Source organism: Grammomys surdaster, unplaced genomic scaffold (genome assembly GCF_004785775.1).
Source record: "Grammomys surdaster isolate TR1022 unplaced genomic scaffold, NIH_TR_1.0 125428, whole genome shotgun sequence".
NCBI classification, from domain to species: Eukaryota; Metazoa; Chordata; class Mammalia; order Rodentia; family Muridae; genus Grammomys; species Grammomys surdaster.
The window spans coordinates 861,781-883,492 of record NW_021620295.1 but is presented as its reverse complement, the minus strand read 5'-3'; the positions used below and the strand labels follow the sequence as shown (position 1 = coordinate 883,492).

The following is a 21,712-nucleotide window of genomic DNA, read 5'->3' as shown; positions in this document are numbered from 1 at the left end:
AAATGAAGGCACAACATACCAAAACATATGGGACCCAATGGGAGCAGTGCTAAGAGGAAAGTTCATAGCACTAACTGCTCTCATAAAGAGATCTCAAACTAGCAAGTTAAAAGCCCACCTAAAAGCTCTAGAAAAAAAGAAGCAAACACACTCAAGAGGAGTAGATGGTAGGAAATAATCAAATTCAGGGCTGAAATAAAAAAAATAGAAACAAAGATAACAATAAAAAGAATGAAGCCTTCCTTCCGGTCTGGGTCTGAACACTGAGCAGATCCCGGGCAGCTGCTCTGTACCCAATTTCATAAAACCCAGAGGAAGCGGGCCTCTCAGGAGCTCTAACCCGGGCAGCATCTTAGGTAAGGAGACTGCAACACCTACCCCAAACAGGGAGTAACTGGGACCCACTAGGACCCAGGAATTCACTCCTGACCCGGAGCACTGGTTCTTTCCTGTTTGGGCCTGAGCACTGAACAGATCTTGGGCCCCAGCTCTAACCCTAGTAGTAACACCCACCCCACACAGTTCTGAAACAACCAAGATAATAGGAAAGATAGGCTCCAATAAGAGACAGGATAGGTAGCACTAAGGTGATCAAGATGGCAAAAGGCAAGTGCAAAAACATAAGCATCAGCAACCCAGGGTACTTGGCATCATTAGAACCTAGTTCTCCCACACTAGAAAGTCCTGAATTCCCCATATCACCAGGAAAGCAAGATTCAGATTTAAAATCACTTCTAATGATGATGATAGAGGACTTTAAGAAGGACATAAACACCACTCTCAAAGAATTTGAGGAGAACACAGGTAAATAGGTAGAAGCCCTTAAAGAGGAAACACAAAAATCCCTTAAAGAATTGTAAGAGAACACAACCAAACAGGTGAAGGAATTGAACAAATCCATCCAGGACATAAAAATGGAAGTAGAAACAATAAAGAAATCTCAAAGGGAGACTACCCTGGACATAGAAAACCTAGGAAAAAAATCAGGAGTCATAGATGCAAGCATCACCAACAGAATACAAGAGATAGAAGAAAGAATCTCAGATGAAGAAGGTACCATAGAAAATATTGATATAGCTGTCAAAGAAAACACAAAATGCAAAAAGTTCTTAACACAAAACATCCAGGAAATCCAGGACACAATGAGAAGACCAAACCTAGGGATAATAGGTATATATGAGAGTGAAGATTTCCAACTTAAATGACCAATAAATATTTTTAACAAAATTATAGAAAAAAACTTCCCTAACCTAAAGAACAAGAAGCCCATAAACATACAAGAAGCCTACAGAACACCAAATAGACTAGACCAGAAAAGAAATTCCTTCCATCACATAATAATCAAAACACCAAGTGCACAAAACAAAGAAAGAATATTAAAAGCAGGAAGGGAAAAAGGCCAAATAACATATAAAGGCAGATCTATAAGAATTACACCTGACTTCTCACCAGATACTATAACAGCCAGAAAATCCTGGATTGACATCATAGAGACCCTAAGAGAAAACAAATGCCAGCCCAGGCTACTATACCCAGCAAAACTCTCAATTATCATGGATGGAGAAACCAAGATATTCCATGACAAAACCAAATTTACACATTATCTTCCCACAAACCTGGCATTACAAAGGATATCAGCAGGAAAGCTCTAATCCAAGGAGGGAAATTATACCCTAGACAGAACAAGAAAGTAATCTTCTTCCAACAAATCCAAAAGAAGATAGCCACACAAAGATAATTCCACCTCTAATAACAAACATAACAGGAAGTAACAATCACTGTTCCTTAATGTCTCTTAACACCAATGGACTCAATTCCCCAATAAAAAGACATAGGCTAACAGACCGGATATGTAAACAGGACCAAGGATTTTGCTGCATACAGGAAACCCACCTCAGTGACAAAGACAGACACTACCTTAGAGTAAAAGGCTGGAAAACAAATTTTCAAGCAAATGGTCCTAAGAAACAAGCTGGAGTAGCCATTCTAAAACCTCCAGCCCGAGAACACAAAGGGAGGGACTCATGGCTCCACCTGTATAGGTAGTTCAGGGTGGCCTTGTCAGGCATCAGTGGAAGTGGAGGGCTTTGGTACCCAATAGTTTGAACTCCCTAGTGTTGGGGAATTTGAGAACAGGGAGGTGGGAATGGGAGGATGGTGGGAGCACACTCTCATAGAAACTTCTAGAATAATATGGATTAGATATGATAGAGACAGGCTACCAGAAGACTAAATTCCGGAATTCAAGCAAAAAATATCTTGATACTAAAATTTGTTTTGAGAATTGTATATTGCAGAATACACAGCCTTGGTGTATCTAATCATCAAGCAAGCTGAGCAGACCTGCTCGAACCTCTGATGTCCTGGAACCTTAGCTAAATGTAGTGAAGACACAGATGTCAGAGGCTTATCAATTTATTCTTCCTCCTGCCCCTCTTCTAATATCTCAACACCCGTAATCAGCTTGAAGAAGTTAATGAAGAGTCGGTGCCCCTATTCCCTGGGCTTGGGGACTGAGGTGGTTAATATTGGGCTATCTTTCTAGGGAAAAGTAGTGGTTTTGCTGGAACAGGGAGGAATAGCTAGGATTTATTGCATAGCTATAACGTATTGGTAGAAATCTGTATAATTGTTATTAAGCTGAAGTTATAATTTCTTAAATGGTACAAAATTTACTATGACTTCAAATTTAAGGTTTTCATTGGTACGAGTTTCTTATTGATATAGAAGTGAGAGTAATATTGTTACTCTCATAGGCATTGTGCCTATAGAATACATTTAGGAATACAAGGTTTAGGCTCAGTCCTTCTTTAACTTTTTTTTCACTGATATGAGATGGTTAGCCTGTGAGTTAAGGGCCTATAGCAAATTCATGGCTCTGAGTTTATTGTTAGGTTGTTTTCTATGTTTTACTTAGAAATAGCTGAGAGGAGTTAACAGACAACAAAACGTCAGAAGTCCACAGAATTGACATTACAAACATTTCTGCATTAAGGTTCATTTTGATTAGAGACCTATCTGCTCCTGACAGCTTCCTGTCTTGGATTCTAAGAAGAAATTGAGCATCTTTGGAGTTACTCCAGTTGTGGTGAGACAGCCACTAGGCAAGAATTGCCTCTTTTCATCTACAGACAAATTATTGTCCTGAAAAGGACACACTTGCAGAATAGTCGACTGATTATATCTGCCAAGACAGAGTAATCAGCCCTTAATAATTCTGCATCACTAGGTCTGTCAGATGATCCTGGGCCAGAAGGCTGAAGATTGGATGCTCCAATGTTTTGTAGTATAGGGACTGTTCAGGTGTTCAGCAGTCTCTATAAATTGGCTAAGTTTTAGAAGCTATGCTTTGTGCTTTCCATAATTTCAGTTAATTCAGTAATTCTGGATTTCTGATGGGGTTGAAAACTAGAGTCTCATAGCCAATCCTGGCTATTTATTTTGAGAGAAAAGACTTGAGAGGATGGTCTTCAGCTGACATCCATTCGAAAGCCAAGAAAGAAAGCCAGGTTCAGAACTAAGTTTTTTATTTAGGAGAAATAACAAAGGTTCTGGTTAGTCAACAAAATGATGGACTGGGTATTAGGTCTTTTTTGTACCTTACTGATACAAATCAGTATAGTTATGCTCTAATTGTATTTTGAGAGAAAAGTTTTATCTTAACAGGAAGGGTGACATGTAGGAGGAGCAATGGTAGGAGGAGTATGGAGAAGAAGAGGAGGAGTAAGGAGAGAGGAGCTAGGAGGAGAGAGAGAGAGAGAGAGAGAGAGAGAGAGAGAGAGAGAGAAAGAGAGAGAGAGAGAAGGGGGGGACAGAGACATGGAGACTGTCTCTGCCAGTCAAAGATAGTTGGTATATCTAGGTTGAGTATTGGGTTACGCTTCTGATTGTATGGTTATCTTGTTATTAAGCATTACTGCACTTATAAAGCCTTTGATTAACATTTAAAAAAAAAGAATCAAAACCACCAAGTTGTATTTTTGAGAAAAGCAACAAGATAAACAAACACTTAGAAAAACTAACTAAGAGACAGTATTTAAATTACCAAAATCAGAAATGAAAAGGTTGATATAACAACAGACACTGAGGAAATCCAAAGAATCATTAGGTTTGACTTCAAAAGCTTATACTCCAAAAAATTGGAAAATCTAAACAAAATGAATGATTTTCTTGACAGGTTCCACTTACCAAAATTAGATCAATAACAGGTAAACAATTTAAATATTCCTATAACCCCAAAGGAAACAGAAGCAATCATCAAAAGTTTTCCAATTCTGCCTGCCCCAACCCCAGAGCCAGATGGTTTTAGAGAGAATCCCACCAGACATTCAAAGAAGAGCTAACACTAATATTCCTCAACTATTCCACAAACTAGAAACAAAAGGAAGATTGAAAACTCATTCTATGAGACCACAGTCATCCTGATACTCAAACTACACAAAGACTCAATAAAGAAAGAATTTCAGACCAATTTCACTTAAGAATATTGATGGAAAAAACTTAATAAAATACTTGCAAATGGAATCCAAGAACACATCAAAAACATAATCTACCACAATCAAGTAGGCTACATCCTCGGGACTAAGGATAGTTCAACATACAAAAAGTCATCAATGTAATCTACCATATAAACAAACTAAAAAAAAAAAATAACTGCATGATCATCTCATTAGACACTGAAAAAGACTTTGAAAAAAATCTAACACCCTTTCATAATAAAAGTGTTGAATATTGATGCGATCAGGGATACAAAGGCCATACCTAAACACTATGAAGGATATATACAGGGAGGCAATAGCCAACATCAAATTAATTGGAGAGAAGCTTAAAGCAACTCTCCTAACATCACGTACAAGACACGCTGTCCACTATCTCTATCTCTATTCAATATAGTACTTGAAGTTATAGCTAGAGCAATAAGACAACTAAAAGAGATCAAGGGGATACAAACTGGAAATGAGGAAGTCAAATTATCTGTACTGGCAGATGGAATGATAGTAACTCCAAAAATTCTACCAGAAAACTCCTAAGCTGATAAACACCTTCAGCAAAGTGGCTAGATACAAAATTAACTCAAAAATAACCAGTAGCCCTCATTTGTTGATAAATGGGCTGAGAAAGAAATTAGAGAAACAACAATCTTCACAAAAGCCACAAATAATATAAAATATTTTGGTGTAACTCTAACCAAGCAAGTTAAAGATCTGTACAACAAGAACTTCAAGTCTCTGAAGAAAGAAACTGAAGAAGATATAAGAAGATAGAAAGATCTCCTATGTTGACAGATTGGTAGGATTAACAGTAAAAATGGCCACCTAATCAAAAGCAATCTACAGTTTCAATGCAATCCCCATCAAAATTCGAACACAATTCATTTTAAACCCTGACAGAGAAATTCTTAACTTCATATGGAAAATAAAAAACCCAGGATAGTGAAAACTGTCCTGTAAAATAAAAGAACTTCTGGAGGTATTACTATCTCTGATCTCATGATGTACTACTGAGTAATAGTAACAAAAATACCCACATGGTATTGGCATAAAAAAAAAACCAGGTTGCTCAATGGGATCAAATGGAAGACACTGAAATAAACCCATATACCTATGGACACTTGATTTTCGACAAAGAAACCAAAACCATACAATGGAAAAGAGAAAGCATCTTCAACAAATGGTGCTGGTCTAACTGGATGTCTGTATATAGAAGAATGTAAGTAGATCCATATTTATTATCCTGTACAAAACTCAAGTCTATGTGGGGTAAAGACCTCAACACAAAACCAGATACACTAAATCCAACAGAGGAGAAAGTAGGAAATAGCCTTGAACACATTGGCACAAGAGGCAACTTCCTGAACAGAACACCAATAGCTTAGGCACTAAGATCAATAATTGATAAATTGGACCTCATTAGGCTGAAAGGTTTTTGTAGGCAAAGGGCACTGTCAATAGTACAAAATGGCAGCCTACAGAATGTGAAAAGATCTTTACCAGACTTACACCCTACAGAGGGCTAATATCCAAAATATATAAGGAACTCAAAAAATAAATGAACAACAAACCAAATAACCCAATTAAAAGTGTCCTTAGTTATCAGGAAAACGCAAAGTAAGATGACTCTGAGGTTCCTACACCCTTCAGAATGTCTCAGATTTTAGTGATATCACATGCTGGCAAAGATGTGAAGCAACGGGTAATACTCCTCCATTGCTGGTGGGAATACAAGCTTGTACAATCACTTTGAAAATCAGTCTGGCAGTTTCTCAGAACATTGGGAATAGTTCTACCTCCAGACCTAGGTATACCACTCCTGGGCATATACCCAAAAGATGTTCCATCATCCCACAAGGACACTTGCCCAACTATGTTCACAGCTTTATTCAAAAAAGGCAAAAATTAGAAACTAGCCAGATGTCCCTCAATTGAAGAATAGATGAAGAAAATGTGGTATAGTTAGTTACACAATGGAGTGCTACTCAGCTAGGACAACATGAAATTTGCACACAAACGTATGGAACTGGAAAATATCCTTAGTGGGGTAACCCAGGCCCAGAAATACAGGCATGGTATGTACTCACTTATAAGTGGATATTATTAGCAATAAGCTACAGCATAACCATTCTACAATCCACAGACCCAAAGAAGCTAAGTTAAGAATGAGGGTCCAAGGGAGGATACCTGAATCTCACACAGAAGGGGAAACAAAATAGACATTGGAAATAGGCAAAGAGAGGGAAATAGGTGGGAGAGGGGACAGGGAGGGAAATGGGTTTGGTGATCAGGTATGGGGAGAGCTGGGGAAGAATGAGAGGGCTGGGAGAGAGAAGGAAAATCAGTGGGAAGCATCTCAAGGACAAGCTGAGGAGGCTCCTGGGAGGATGGGGTGTGACCCTAGCTGAGTTTCCTAGCAGTGGGGGACATGAAGCCTGAAGCGGCCACCTCCTGTAGCTAGACAGGACTTCTGGTGCAGGGAGGGGAACACCGATCTACCCACAAAACCTCGGACCTAAAATTTGCCCTGCCTATAAGATGTGCAGGGATAAAGATGGAGTATGGATAAAGATGGAACAGAGATTGAGGAGTTGCTAACCAATGACTGGCCTGACTTGAGACGCAACCCATGGGAGAGAGTCGACCCATGACACTATTAATGATACTCTGCTATGCTTGCCGACAGAAGCCTGGCATAACTATCTTCCGAGGGTCTTTCTCCAGCAATGGATGGAAACAGATGCAGAGAACCACAGCCAAACATTAGGCAGAGTTCAGTGAGTCTTGTGGAAGAGCAGGAGGGGTCAAGGACACCACAAGAAGACCTACAGTCATCTACCCTCAGCCCATGGGAGCTTGAAGATACTGAACCACCAATCCAATGGGGCTGGGTCTTGGTCCTCTACACATATGTGGCAGATGTGCAGCTTGGTCTTCATGTTGGTCCCCTAACAATTGAAGTAGGGGGCCATCTCTGACTTGGACCCTGTTGCCTGCCTTTCGATCCTTTTACCCTGGGCTGCCTTGTCTGACCTCAGTGGGAGAGGATGCACTTAGTCCTGATGGGCTTTGAGGTGCGATGATGGGTAGATATGGGGAGGAGGGAACCCCTTTTCCGAGAAGATGAAGGAGTAATGGAAAAAAGATGATGGAACTTAGAGGGGAGATGGGAGGGGGACTGTGATTGGGATGTAAAATGAATAATTAAATAAAGGGAGTAGCCATGCAGTTTTGCTACACTGTATTTGCCTTTATCCTTTGTTTCTTTTAGTTTTTCATACATTTTCAAGCTCTTTTATTTAAGTTTGTACACATTTAGAGTTGTCAAATTATGCCAGTAATATATTTTTTCTGTGACAAATTCTTGAGAAAAGAGAATTATTTTGGTTCATATTTTAGAAAGTTTCATATTTGCTGGTTCCATTTCAAAGCAGAACACTATGGGGAAGGGCGAGGTTGAGGAAAAGTGTCTACCTCATTGCAGCCAGAGGTGCAGAGGAGACAAGAAGGGGCCACGGCAAGGTATATTCTTCCATGAAATGCGGTCAGAGACCTACCTCCTCCAATCAATGTTCCACTCACCCAACATACAGTTCACAGGCTCACCACATCCTAATACAAGAAACCATCCATTAGGCCAAAAGTCTCCATGTCAAGTAATGTATGGAAAAACTCTCAAGTAAATATACTCCCAAGTAAATACTGAGGAGTGTACTTTGCTCATCTCCCAGGTGTTTCTCACACACTAATGGTTATGATTAACAACTGGGCTGGGAAGATGGCTATACAGATAGACATCACTTGCTATGCAGTGTGAGGAGGACCCAAGTTCTTTACATATTCTAGGAATTAATTAATCCTCTGTCAGACTGTCAGGAGAGTAGGGTCTGGAAAGAGCCACAGCTTACATGAAAGCCAGTTGGTAAAGGGCTGGGAATTTTTTCCCACCTAGGCTATATGGAACATACAGCTGAGAAATCCCGTGTCACAGAGACAGGAAAGAGGGTGCACTGTACATGACCTATAAAGTCTCATTATAAGCCTTTTCCCAGCTCAGTCCAATTCTTGGGAATGCCCTTCTTAACAAACTTTTTATTTCTATTATTCTGTGATGTGGCATATCTCTTGGTCTTGGGACTTAAGAAACTGGAAACATCAGCAGGTGTTTCTCAAACTCTGATCTACACCTGTAACAAGATGTATAGCCAGGAAAGATTTTCTTCCATTCTGCAGGCTGACTCTATACAAACGTTTCCTCTGCAGTGCAAAGCTTTTTAAATTCATCCAACCTCTTCTGCCAGTTTTCATTATCTTAGTGCCAGGAGTTCTTTTCAGAAAGTCCTTGCTTATGCCTATGTACTGAAGAGTCAGGGACTGAAGTTTTACATTAAGGTCTTTGATCCTGTATGAATAGATTTTTATGTAGAATTAGCAATATGAGTCTAGTGTTTCTCCTTTACATTTAGATATCCAGTTTTTCTTCCATTTGTTGAAGAAGTCATCTTTCTCCAATGCATGTTTTTAGCGCCCTTCTTGAAAATGAGATGTCTGTAGCTATGTGGGTTTAATTTGGGGCCTTGATCCTATTACGGTCATTCACGTATTTGTTTTTGCCACCAGAGCCGTGCTGTTATTGTTACTCTGGCTCTATAGTGTGACTGGAAGTCAGGCATTGTGATATCACCAGCATGTTCTTTTTATTCATCTTTGCTTTGGATGTTCTGAGCCTTTTCTGCTTCCATGTTCCATCAGAAATTACTGATTTTTCTACATCTATCTTATATTCTGTTACTTCAGGTTTATCAATTAAGTTTTCTGGTGGACTCTTTAGGGTCTCTCACAAACAGGATTATATTATATGCAAACAGGTACTTTGATTTCTCTTTTGTATCTTTCCCTTTTCCTTATCATGCTAACCCTTCAAGCACTGTCTGGAATAAGAGTAGAGAAAGAGGATAAACTCATCTCATTTCTAATTCCAGGCAAATTTCAAAGCTTGGCTTTCACTTATAATAATGTTGGCTACCGGTCTGTCATATTTATCCTTTCTTACACTGATGTCTGTTCCTTTTAGTCCAACTTTCTTTAGGACTTTCATCCTGTAGCAATACTGCATTTTGTCAAAGGTTCTTCCTGCATCCACTGTGTGATTGATATGTTGTGCTGGAGAGTTTTATGTCAAGGTGACACAAGCTAAACTCATTTTGGGAGAAAGAACCTCAATTGGTAAAATTCCCCCATCAGACTGACCAGTTGACCATGGGAGGTGCCACCCCTGGGCAAGTGGCCTGGATGCTATAAGAAAGCAGCTGAGCAAGCCATGGGGAAAAGGCAGTAAGCAGCACTCCTCCACGGCCTCTGCTTCAGCTCCTGCCTCCAAGTTCCTGCCTTGAGAGTCTACTCTGACTTTTCTGATTAACATACTACAAGTTGTAAGATGAAATAAACCCATTTCTTCCCATGCTTTTGGCCATGATGTTTTAGTACAGCAGCAGAAACAATAACTAAGACAGGTCTTGTAATTCTATCATCCCTGGAAGGAAGCCTAATCAGAGTAAATGATCTTGTTGATGAGCAGCTGGAATTGAGCCTTCACATATTTTATTGAGAAGTTCTGCAACTGTGTTTCTATAAGGAGACTGGCCTATAATCATATTTGTCCTTGTATTCTTATCTGATTTTTATATGGGTAATATTAGTTATACAAAATGAGTTTGGTAGCAAGTTTTCCTTCCTGTGTTATGGAACAGTTTGAGGAGCACTGGCTGTACTTCTATAAAGACATAGGGGAATCTGAATCCTGGGCCAGGCTGCCTTTAGTTTGGAGGTTTATTATTAGCCGTGTGGGCTGGTCTCCATGGTTCCTCTTAGGTGTTGATGGTGCATATGGTTTGCCTCTTTTTATGCTTTCTCTTCTTTAACTTACAAAAGTAAGGTGCAAACTTTCAGAGATGTGCCTTTTCTCTTAAGTTGAGTTCCAACCCTCTGCAGTTACAAGCACTGGGCACTGAAGGGAGAGCACTCCAACTGTGTCTGACCCTCTGGAAGGGACTCTGGCCCTGTTTCTGCAATCTCAGCTGTCACCATATTGAAGAGTAGGTACTTCCCAACTCATAGTCTCTGGGAAGAACTAGAAGTCCTTATTTGGGTGTCACCTTCCATTTTCCACCCCCATCCTTGCATGTTAGATATTGCTTTGTTCACTTTATATCTTTACAAACGTCTTTTATTGTATATTGGATACTGTGAATGCAGTATGACCCATCTTCTGAATTTTATTTTAAACCATCAAATCTTGTTCCCATAGGAAATTAGATTATTTGTAAGCATTTCCAGTTTGACTAGCCACGTCTCTTATATCCAGTTTGACTAACCATGTCTGGTATTTTCTTTGAATAGCAGTGCTGTTTGGCCTGGTCTCCTATGAGTAATTGTGCAGTATTATACTATTCTTGAGAAAGATCATATTTGTTTTTGGATTCACACACATTTAGCAAATTAATACTTCTTAATTAAAATAAACCAGTGCAGACATTCATTTTCAATAGTACAAGTTAATTGGGTTTATGTTTGGAGAAAATAGCAAAATTTTTTAACCTAATATTAAGTGAGCATTCACTATGAACTCGGTGTTACTAAGATAAAACTCATTCAGCTCTAGCAACTGTACTGAGCAAGTCCCATCACTGATCCCACTTAACTGACAGGAAAATGGAAGTGCTGAGAAATGCACAGACTTGGCCTAAGGGTCTGCAGTAAAAACACAACAGAACCAGAGTCTAGTTGTCTGTAATCAAGTGCCAAGGTCCACACTTTACTGCCAACAGTATCCTGCTTGAATACATGCTTTAAGAATAGGCTAGCCTTAAAGGTCATCGGTTTCTAAACTGCCTTTGGGTTGGTGGTGCTCTCTCAAGGCCCCAAGGTCAGTAGAGGACAAGCTCTCCCTTCCTCAAATAAATGCAGCAGGTGTATTAGTCTGACAGGAATAGAGAGAGAAAATGGATATTAAAGACTGACATCATTTTGGTGAGATGAAACAGTTATAAACCCTTAAATAAATGCCTAAATACTATAGTGGAGACTAGATTATAAAGATTTTAAGAAACTAGTTGATGCATCTTAGGTAACCATATATCTGAGTAAGCCTGCCTCTTTCCCTTCTCATTAAGTGATACTAAAGAAACTACATATTGTTTAAAGAAATCCAAATATTGGCTCAATGGGGAACATAATGTTTGAGAAAATGGGGTAAGATGGTGTTTGAACAGTTTTGGGTGCAATATATTAGATCTCTAGCTTGTATTAAAATCTATAACAAATACTACTAGAATTTAGTTCACAAGGTATTTTATCCATTTAAATGAGAAACACTAGGTGTCTGAGTCATGAAGACTGCTAAAACGTTGGCATGGTGATTTAACTACATTGCTTTGTTCTCTCTCCAGTGAGTGACTCAATCTTAACAACATCTCATAAGTGAACTTCTCACTCAAACTTACATGTGTATTAGACATTACAGCACATGTTTTGTTGGTAGAAAGACATTGATGTACATCTGACATCCTCACCAATTAATTGAGCTTATAGTAAAGAAGAAATGAAATGGATTCCAGTGAGTCCTGACTAAGTAGGTACTTTCAGGGTTTAATGTGACAGTTATTAATTTTTAAAATTGTTCTTGCCACTGAGAATTCAAGTTAAAAATACAAATTGCTGTAACTTAAAGGTTAAAGTAAATCTTTATAATTAAGAATACTATGAAAAATAAATTTGGAAGGTTAGCATTTAAGGATAATTGAAATAGAAAATGGCCTATATCTAAATACTCAGATCAGTATGGCTATAAGAATTTAATTTTATTGCCTGTTGGTATCTAAAAGATTTAGCTGCAGAATGAAGGAGAAGTGAACGATCCGGCAATTCTATTCTGAATCAGGGTTGTACCTTCCTTAACTCCTAGAAGTCCCAGGCAGACAGCTGAGTAAAGTGAATGCCTCTTAGTGCATTCGTGTACCTTAACAACTGAGAGGACTCACATATTCAGCTCCTTTAGAAATGTCATGGGCTCAGAATAGCGAAGCTGAGGCGTCTATAGGGGTCAGAAGTCAGGAATCTGTATGAGATCTTCCAACTTCTAAATGTTAGCTGAAGTGCTTTTAGAATGCCCAATTAGGTTTGCCATCAAGATAGCTACAAATGATAATGGATAGAAAAAAGTGAATGATCTGGGAAAAACAAAAAAAGAAACAAAGCGAACAAAAACAAACAACAACAACGAAAACTAAAAACAACCCACAGCAGATATTATACCAACAGCAGGCAGGTGTTGATATTTTTTGTTTTCATTTTTTTTTTTAGCTATTGTATTGGGTTCATATCTACCATCCATCCAACCCTTATTCCACCTAATCCCTTCTAACTCCTCAACACTAGGTAGGAAAGAAAGACTGTTAAAGGGAAAAGGAGGCACAGATCTCTTTAGACTACTTCCTGCTGATTAGAGGCATCCTAGGGGCAAGTCCAATCTTCATTATCAGAATACCCAGCAATCCATGAATAGCAAACCAGCAATCCAACAAATCCAACAGAAGAAACCAGCAGCAGCATGAACCAGCAGAAGCAAGGGCAGCTGCCACCACAGGCCCTCTCAGGGCTCTCCCATTTATACCTTGAGAGCCCCCAGAATTAAATTATCTGTAGCTGGCAAAAATTATGCCCCTGCTAGTAAATGGAGCAAATCCTAATTGCCAGCTATGAAGCAACCTCTTATCCCAGACCTGCGATAAAAACAGAAACATGCTCACAGAACATAAATGGGTTTTTTAAAGAAACCAAAATTCTCACTACAGGGAGTGGTGCTCGGGATGGTATCTTGGATGGGAAAGGTGTGCTTCCCTGCTACTTGGGATAGAAACTGTCCTTAAAGCATGACTCAGCTTTAGTTCAGTGAGAGTCTGTGGAAATAGAGTAGGCCAACTTTCTGCTTCATCATTGTTGAATTGGGAGGAAAACGAGAAGAAGGAGAACAAGTTCCTAGCATTTGTTGGAATGTTCCTGGACACTTGTGCAGTCACCAAGCACGTTACAAAGCCTATATGATTTGACTACAAAACACTCATTATTTTACCAGGAGGCACATTAAAACTTGCCAATTTGTTCAGCAAACACTTAAGTACTTACTGTGTACCATGTCCTGACAGGAACTAGGGCTAAAAGCACGATAAGGACATGCAGACATGCTTGTCTGCTGGAACAGGCAGGCAGGTAAACAGGTGAGTGAAGGGCAGAGTATGGAAGTCACGAGGGCTGAGAGCCCAATGAGAAGGATCCCACGGGCTTTACAGCAACCACTCAAAGTGCAAATAGCAAGTGTGGCCTTCACCTAGGGCTAACGGCACTCCAGGCACTTTCTAAAAGCTTTCCTGTTAAACATGTAAATCCCAACATCTTTGTGGTACATATACTGTATATACTTCATATTATCTGCTTCTATAGATGAGGAAATGAATAGGAGATTTTTAAAACTAGCAACATTATTATTATTATTTTATTACCCTTTTAGAATTTCATACAAGAATACTGAATGTACAACACTAACCCCCTACATATTCCCCAGCTGCTATATCCCCCTCTGAAATCCATGATAGTTTCTTCTTTAATTCTCCCCCCACCCCCAACAGGTACACATATCCAGGGATGACCTATTGTAGGGTTGGTGTCCTGTGTCCTCTTTGCCACAGGGCAAGGCAGCTTGGGGAGGTGGGACACAGGAGTTTGATAGCACTTACCCCAGGCGCAGCCTGCCAGGGTGGGTGTGGCGCTGGAACACTGCTCTGGGTGTGAGGAAGCACAGCCTGAGATGTGGGGAGGCCAGAGCTGGCTGTAAGGGTGTATGCCTGGGCCTGTGGTGATGAGGCTGGGGCCATAGGGTTTTCAGACCCTTGAACATCCAGGCACTCCTGGGAGTCATGGAAGAGCTGAGAAGGAAGTGGGGGCCAGAGGGCTGGGTCTAGCCAAGGGTGAGAGAGAGGGGAAGAGGGAGCTCTAGCTGGTCCCATGGTGATGCTTGATGGTGACAGGCTTGGTGGCAATTGTGGCTGGGAGTGCAGAGGCCTTCTGCAGGAGAGTAGATGGCAGCTCTATAGGCAAAGGCCTTCTCCATGGCTCCCCACAGTTGGTCTCCATGAAAAGAGAAGGTCCATGGTTCTGAGGCATTTATTGTTGTGGCAGAAAGTGGATGTGTAAAACCATCCCTCACTTCCCAGGGTGGGTCTGGGATTAAATACCTTTTGCAGGGAGGAATGTCTGGAAAGTGAAGCTTATTGGCTCTGTCCTCAGGGCCTCTAGGTACCTCATTAGCATGAAGACCTCTGTCTTGAGCCTATGTGACCTGTGGTCACCTCTCTTTATGTGGGAAGCATGGCATGTGTTCCAAGTCAGGAGTCTGGCATGGAGCCGGGAGTCACTTAAGCCTCAGGTGTGTGCCCATTGCGTCTCTGGGTCTTGACCTGCTCTACCTTACCAAACTTCCTGGCATGGTTTTACGTCCCACAACCTATTATTTCTATTATGTGTAGATTTTAAATTATACATAAACACACATATACATATTTCGAAACATAGCAAGTGTCTCAACCCTAGCTCCTTTTACTTTTGCAGAAAGCACCACACCTCTGGTGTTCTGTGTGCGAGTGTGTCAGTTCATTTGGACACAGGGATCTCAGGTCGACTCAGATCCATTCTTTCATTGCTGCCACTCAGTCCTCTTGAATCCTGAGTTACAGCAAATGGTCCCATAGTTTTCACTTTTGACCCATTCAGATGGCTGCAGCAGACCTCACTAACAGAACAATGCCCTCAAACCACAGAAGTGTTTTCCGTTTCTAGTTCAAAAGCCTTTCTTTGTGTGTGTGCTTTGTGGTGGTAGGGATGACACTCAGAATCGACTGCATACAAGGCAGGCTCCGCATCACTGACCTGCATCCACGTCCCTCCACAGCTTTAGTAAGCTTCTCTTCTTCATGACGGTGGCTCATGCATGTGAATGTGTGTGAAGTTGACACTGCTTGTCTTTCTTGACTGCACTGCTCTTTATTTATCAAGGCAGGGTCACTTGCTAACTCGAAGCTTTCCAGTTCTCCCTAGTCTTGCTGGGACCTCCTGCCCCTTATTCTGCCTCCTGCCTGTTGGGATCCCATGTGGCTGTCACTCCTGCTTAGCGGTGACCTGCATTGTGTGGACTCGAAGTCCAGCCCTTAAGCTTATGCGGCGAGCACTTTATTCACTGAGCCATCTCCACAGCCCTACTTATATTTTATTTTGGAAGAGTGTATAAAGTTTTCCATTTGTAAAACTTACATAAGATTTTAAAAAATAAAGTAAAGCAAAAAGAAGTGAGACAATTTAAAGCAAAGAATGAAGCGTATTCTAGAACAGGTGGTGCACAAACATGGTACTGAGAGCAGCACCACTAAAGAAAACCCAGCCTTACTGAAGTTTGAGAAACACTAGTCTGCCAAGCAGACACTTCTGAAGTCACCCAGAAGGCCAAGTTTTCCAGCTGTCCCAGGCTGCTGTACTGTGGTCCTACGCTTCTTCAGCTGTTTAACTCTGGTCAGAGTGATGACTAGTCTGTGCTCCTGAGAGATTCACCACTTCTAGCCTCTAAGCTTCAGCCTGTGTTGTCCCTTTGCTTAGGGTTCTGGGTTACTGGTTCTTCCTGATTACAAGTCTTCCAAGGCCACACAAACGTGGTCCCCTGCATGAAGCCTGCAGCTAGCCAACAAATAATGTCTTTCCCTTTTACAGAGTTGTGGCATCTCTCTCTCTAATGTGCTTCCTTCACGGCTTTGGTGACACTGCATTTGAACAATATTCTTTTACCTAGTAGATGTCAAGGGGCAAAGAGGGAAGATGTGTATTTTATTCAGTTTTAATAGCATCATGGTACGTAACAAAAGGCCTTATCCACAGAAAGAAGGTCCAAAATGAATATCTTGGGAATTAAATTTAATCCTCTTTTAGGGAACATTCATGTGATACTTACAATTTTACGCTTGATCATGAAAAGTGGGATTTTTGCATGAAGAGGTGTTGAAGACACTTCCTTATGTACTGTCGATAAATACAGTCTTCTTTTGATGTTTCCTAAGTCAGTAATTCTGGAGAGAGAGAGAGAGAGAGAGAGCCAGAGAGAGAGTGAGAGAGAGCGAGAGAGAGAAAGAGAGAAAAGGAAGAGGAGGAAGAGGAGGAGGAGGAGGAGGAGGAGGAAGAGGGAGGGAGGGAAGGAAGAAAGGAGGGAGAGAGAGATTCCCATGAATTTAAAATACATTTCTTTGGCTAATCATCACAATGATATAATTTATCAAATAGGCTCTTTCTAACATGGAGTTCGAACACAGAACTGAAGAACTGTCATTTTCTTTCAAGAAGTAATAAAATTTCTTCCTTAAATTCAAAGCGCTCACAGGCTTGCATGTATAAATTCACTTAATATGCTAATGTATTTCATCACTCTACACTAGATTTCCACAGTCCCCCAGCCTATGAAAAAATTCAATTTGTATGAACTGGGAAACCGTTAGCCTTTAATAACCATGCTTGTTCCAGCCCCTTAAGCTTGTGTTATCTTGGGACATTCTGTCACCCACTAAATAGGAAAACATTATGGGTTTCTTTCCCTAAAAGTGCACCTGTCATTTTCCATAGGCTCTTAGTCTGCAAAGAGACAGACATGAAGCACCAAGTGTCGGTTTCACTTCCTAAGCACATATCTCCCAACTAGAATTTTAATACACAAGTTTATTGCTCACTATTCAGGGCGCCCCACAGTGATACCAAGGACACCAAATCTGAACATCTATAATAGATTTAGACCACAGCCGTGATCACAAAGATTAGGTTTGCTTCAAGCTGATAGAGGCTCATTTTTATCTTCTGCTTCCTTTATGTCTCAAAGGTAACACGCCAGGCTGAAAACTCACAAACCATCCTGGGCTGCTATACTGTCAAACTGATGTGTTCTTAAAACCCTTCCTTTTACCAGGATGGCTGCCCCCACGGTTGAAACTTCTTTATGGATGTATTATACACCCACTCTTCAATAATGATTAATTCCTCAAGGTAACATTTCATTTAAGTAATTATTATTAATATTTATTGTGTAATTATTTTTAAAAACGTGGGAGGATGTCTCTGACTTTGATGCTAACATGATCTACATGACGAGTCCAACCAAGCCAGAGCTACATAATGAGACCCTGTCTCAAATAAAACAAAACCCCAAACCAAAGCAACAAACGAAAACATAACCCAACATAGTCCATTCTATTGTAATTCTATGCCGCCTCCTCCCTATCTCTGTTTTACTAGCATCTCATTAGTTCCTATAAAATACCTATAATCTCATTATTACCTCTAAAGTAGTCCCTATATCATGTGGAAAAATATCTAGCATTAAATATAACATGAGATGATTTTAGAGTACATTCTAGACCCCCTCCCCCAAAGTCCATTCCTCTTGCATTAAAGGATAACATCATTTAACGTAAAAAGAAAGCTTCCCAAGCTATCTGAGCTAATGTTAAACTTCCACTGCATGAACTTGAGTGTTTCACGTGGCCTTTCACATCAATGTTGTGGACTCTCCTTAACTTCAACTGTAGACAACTAACCTGAGTAAATATATTAGAACTTCCACAGGATCCTTTAAACATTGTTTTTGTGTTACATCTTGTAGTCGTATAGAAACATATTTGTTTTAGAGATTAAAAGTACCACGCTGTGGGTATGCATCAACACTTTTCTAATGGTGTATAGGGATAAACCTCAGTGCAAGCCAAATTCACTTAATAGACAGAGGCATGCTCCAGGTGTGAGCGAGGACATTTCTAGAGTGGCCCAAGTGAGAGGGGAGGAGTGTCTCTGAATGGAGGCTGGAGCTAGGGCTAGCTAAGGAAACCACCGGAAAAGGTGGAGTCCAGCAGAACGTTGGCAGCCTCTGCTTCCTGGCCCACCATGATGTGAACTGGGCTGCTCCGCCTTGCCTTCCCCGCCACGGTAGAAGGACATTTTGAAATCACAAATTTCTCAAACAGTCTGCGTGTGCTATTCTGTCAGCGTCAGGAAGAGGACAGATGTGAGGAGCAAGTATGATTATATGAAATGTTATCATCAGGGAAATTTCTCAGTGCCATTTCTGGTAAGCTGTACCTGGGGAGGAGATGGGGACCCCAAAGACGGCAAAGGAGAGAAGGAGAAAAAGAGGCACTGTGTTAGCCAAATCGTATGTGACCCAGGTTAAAGGTCTGCTTTGCTTGCAGGGAAAAAACACTAAAATTGTCTATAATTTGGATTAAGGATTGCAGTCCAAACAGCAGCATCCAGTCCCAACACTGGCATATGGGACGACACTAATATTCATGTATTTATTGTCTTATTTCCTTATTAGGGTAACGTTTATACCACTGAAACACAAATTTCAGTGTATTCTGGTAACTGTACAAATTAATTTAATTACCCCTCCAAAGAAATTATAGCCATTCCTCTAGACAGTTCCCTCTTGGTCTCCGAGACACTCCTTAGTTAGTGGGAAGTTATGCTTCCCATGTTATGTTCTCCATCTTAGTTAGATGAGCTCCATCTGCTGTTGTCTTCTTACAGGCTGGACTGTGTACAACAGAGTCTTTTGTGTTTGAATCTTTTACTCAGTATGAAGATTTTAAAACATATCCTCAGTGAGCAGATAGCAATAGGTCATTTAAATTGCTGAGTTCAGTTTGGGAATCAGTTTTAATAACTCAAACCTTGTGGACATGCCTGTGGTGCCTTCTGGTGAGCATGTACTCTTGTATTCTTGGTAAATAACTAGCAATGGGATTGTTGATTCACTAAGCTGACAGAAACATCTGATAGAAATATCTCTTCGAAGTTAGTGCAGGTTCCACATTTTCACCTTTTTGAGGTCACTAGAACGTAACATTTCAGCCAGCTTCAATGGGAAATAGTTACTATGATTTTATTTGCATTCCCTGTGACTAATGATATTGAACATTTGTACGTGTGTGTGTGTGTGTACACGTATGTAGAGGCCGGAGGTCAGCACTGCATGTTTTTCCTCAGTTGTCTACCTTGGTTTATAGGGTAGAGTCTCTCACGGGATACAGGATGCACTGATTACAGCGTGCTGGCTCACTGTCAAACCTCACTGATCCTCAGTTTCTACTTCATCTGTGTTGGTATTACAAGTGCAAACCGACTAACTGGTTTGTTCTCTGGGCACTGGAGAGCAAACTCAGGTCCTCATGTCTATGTGGCAAGCACTTTCCCAACTGAGCTGTTTCTCTAGCCCCACTCTACCTTTATACAATTATTAAAGTTCTCAAACATATGCACACTGATCTGTATAATGTATATATACAATATGTATCATAAAAATCATATATATGTATACACACACACATATGTGTATATATAGGCTTACTATTTTGCATATACTCTACAAACCATCCCAAATTAGTTTCTCTGTATTGTATGTGATGGGGAGGTTATTTTCTTTCTGTTTTCAGTTGTCCCATTTCTTCAATTTTCTTCCCTCATGGAGATTCCATGGTCCTTTGCTGAAAATAAACTGGTCATATTGCTCTACTCAGTTTTCTATTGCTGTCATGAAATACTTAAAGCTGGGTAAGCTTATTCTAAAACAAAGTCTATGTGTCTTTACTTTAAATGAGGTTTATTAGCTTATACTAATTATGGGGGCTCAAAGGCATGGTATCTGCATCAGCTCAGTTGTGGTAAGGGTCCTATGGTAGATAGTGGATGACATCACACTATCAGGAGGAAGACTGCATTTTGAAAGAGGAAGCCAGGGACCAGTTTATGAGTTGGACTCTTTGAACAATTCACACTTCCAAAACACAATGTCCCACAAAAAGCAACCTTAACCCTTTTGAAGGCATCCCCCACAATGACCTAAGCTCCTCCCACAAGACCCTATGCTTCTTAGATCCATATAATCTCCCAAAACACTAGGGCAGGGGAGAAGTTATGCTACTAATACAGGAAATGCTGGAGGAAAAGCTACACTCAGATGACACCACACAAACGTATATGTGGATCTATTTTTGGACCATTCCTTGATCAACAATTTTTCATTGTTCATTTGGTTTTTTTTTCTAGGCCAATAAAATATTCTGTTCAATATTATACATTAACTGTAAGTCTTTGGTTTTGTTCAAAGATTTGTTTAATCTTTGTTTCTGTACCTGCTTTTGACTAGCATAACTTCTAAATTTTAGGAACTCCTGTCTGTCTAGGTACCATATTTAAAGTTAGTTTATTGGTTATATTAAATTGAATCTAAAGGCCGATTTTGGAAAAGCAATATTGAGTTTTCCAATCTAGTCATAAGAAAAGCATCTGCATCACTTAGACCGTGTCTAATTTTCTCATATTGTTTGTGGTTTGCATTTTATAAATTGCGTACATCTTTTTACAAAGGCTTTTTTGGTGCGTACTTCTTGCACGACTAGAAATATCTGTAATTTAATATTGTGGCCATTTGCTGCTGGTGTAGAGAGATCAATTGATTTTGGTATGCAGACCTTGTAGAAGACATTGCTGTATTCCCTCGTGTGTTCAGCTGCTGTTCTGCATATCCCTGAGGATTTGCTACATGATCATGTCAACAGCGTATAAAGATGCTTTGGTTCTGCCTTTTTACTCTTTAAAATTTTATTTCATTTTGTTTTATTATTACACAGGTGTGATATTTCTAGGACTATAGTTATAAACAGGGATGAATGGTGCCAGAAGTGAAACATCAAGATTTCTATCATGTGCCACAACCTGCCAATCATTTCCAAGGAGCTGCTCATATATATACTCCTCCCAACAGTTGTATGAAACGAGATTCAGGGTTCACTGCTTACCACTAGTGAGGGGCTCAGAGACACTGAGAAACCTGATCAGGGTCTCACAGCTAGCATGTGTCTGAGCCCAGAATTCTAAAGCCTAAGGTAAAACAAGAGGAATAAGGAGACACTATTTACAAGTCCATTTGACAATTTCAAAGAAGAACAGTTGTTTGGTGCCTTAATTACAGTTCCTACTACTCTGATCAAACACCACGACCAAAAGAAATGCTGGAAGAAAAGGGTTCATTAGCTTACAGTTCCCTATCACAGTCCAACATGAAGTCAGGGCAGGAATCTGGCGGC

At 40.2% G+C, this 21,712-nt stretch overlaps 1 protein-coding gene across 1 annotated transcript in view; it reads right to left on the bottom strand.

Moving 5' to 3' along the window:
- Nucleotides 1–21,712, bottom strand: part of CUNH3orf67 (chromosome unknown C3orf67 homolog) — a 220,966-nt gene that overhangs the window by 126,475 nt on the left and 72,779 nt on the right. The window contains exon 5 of the mRNA XM_028786032.1: nucleotides 16,540–16,654. Coding sequence (XP_028641865.1) covers nucleotides 16,540–16,654 — 115 coding nt within the window. The remainder of the gene's footprint in view (nucleotides 1–16,539; nucleotides 16,655–21,712) is intronic.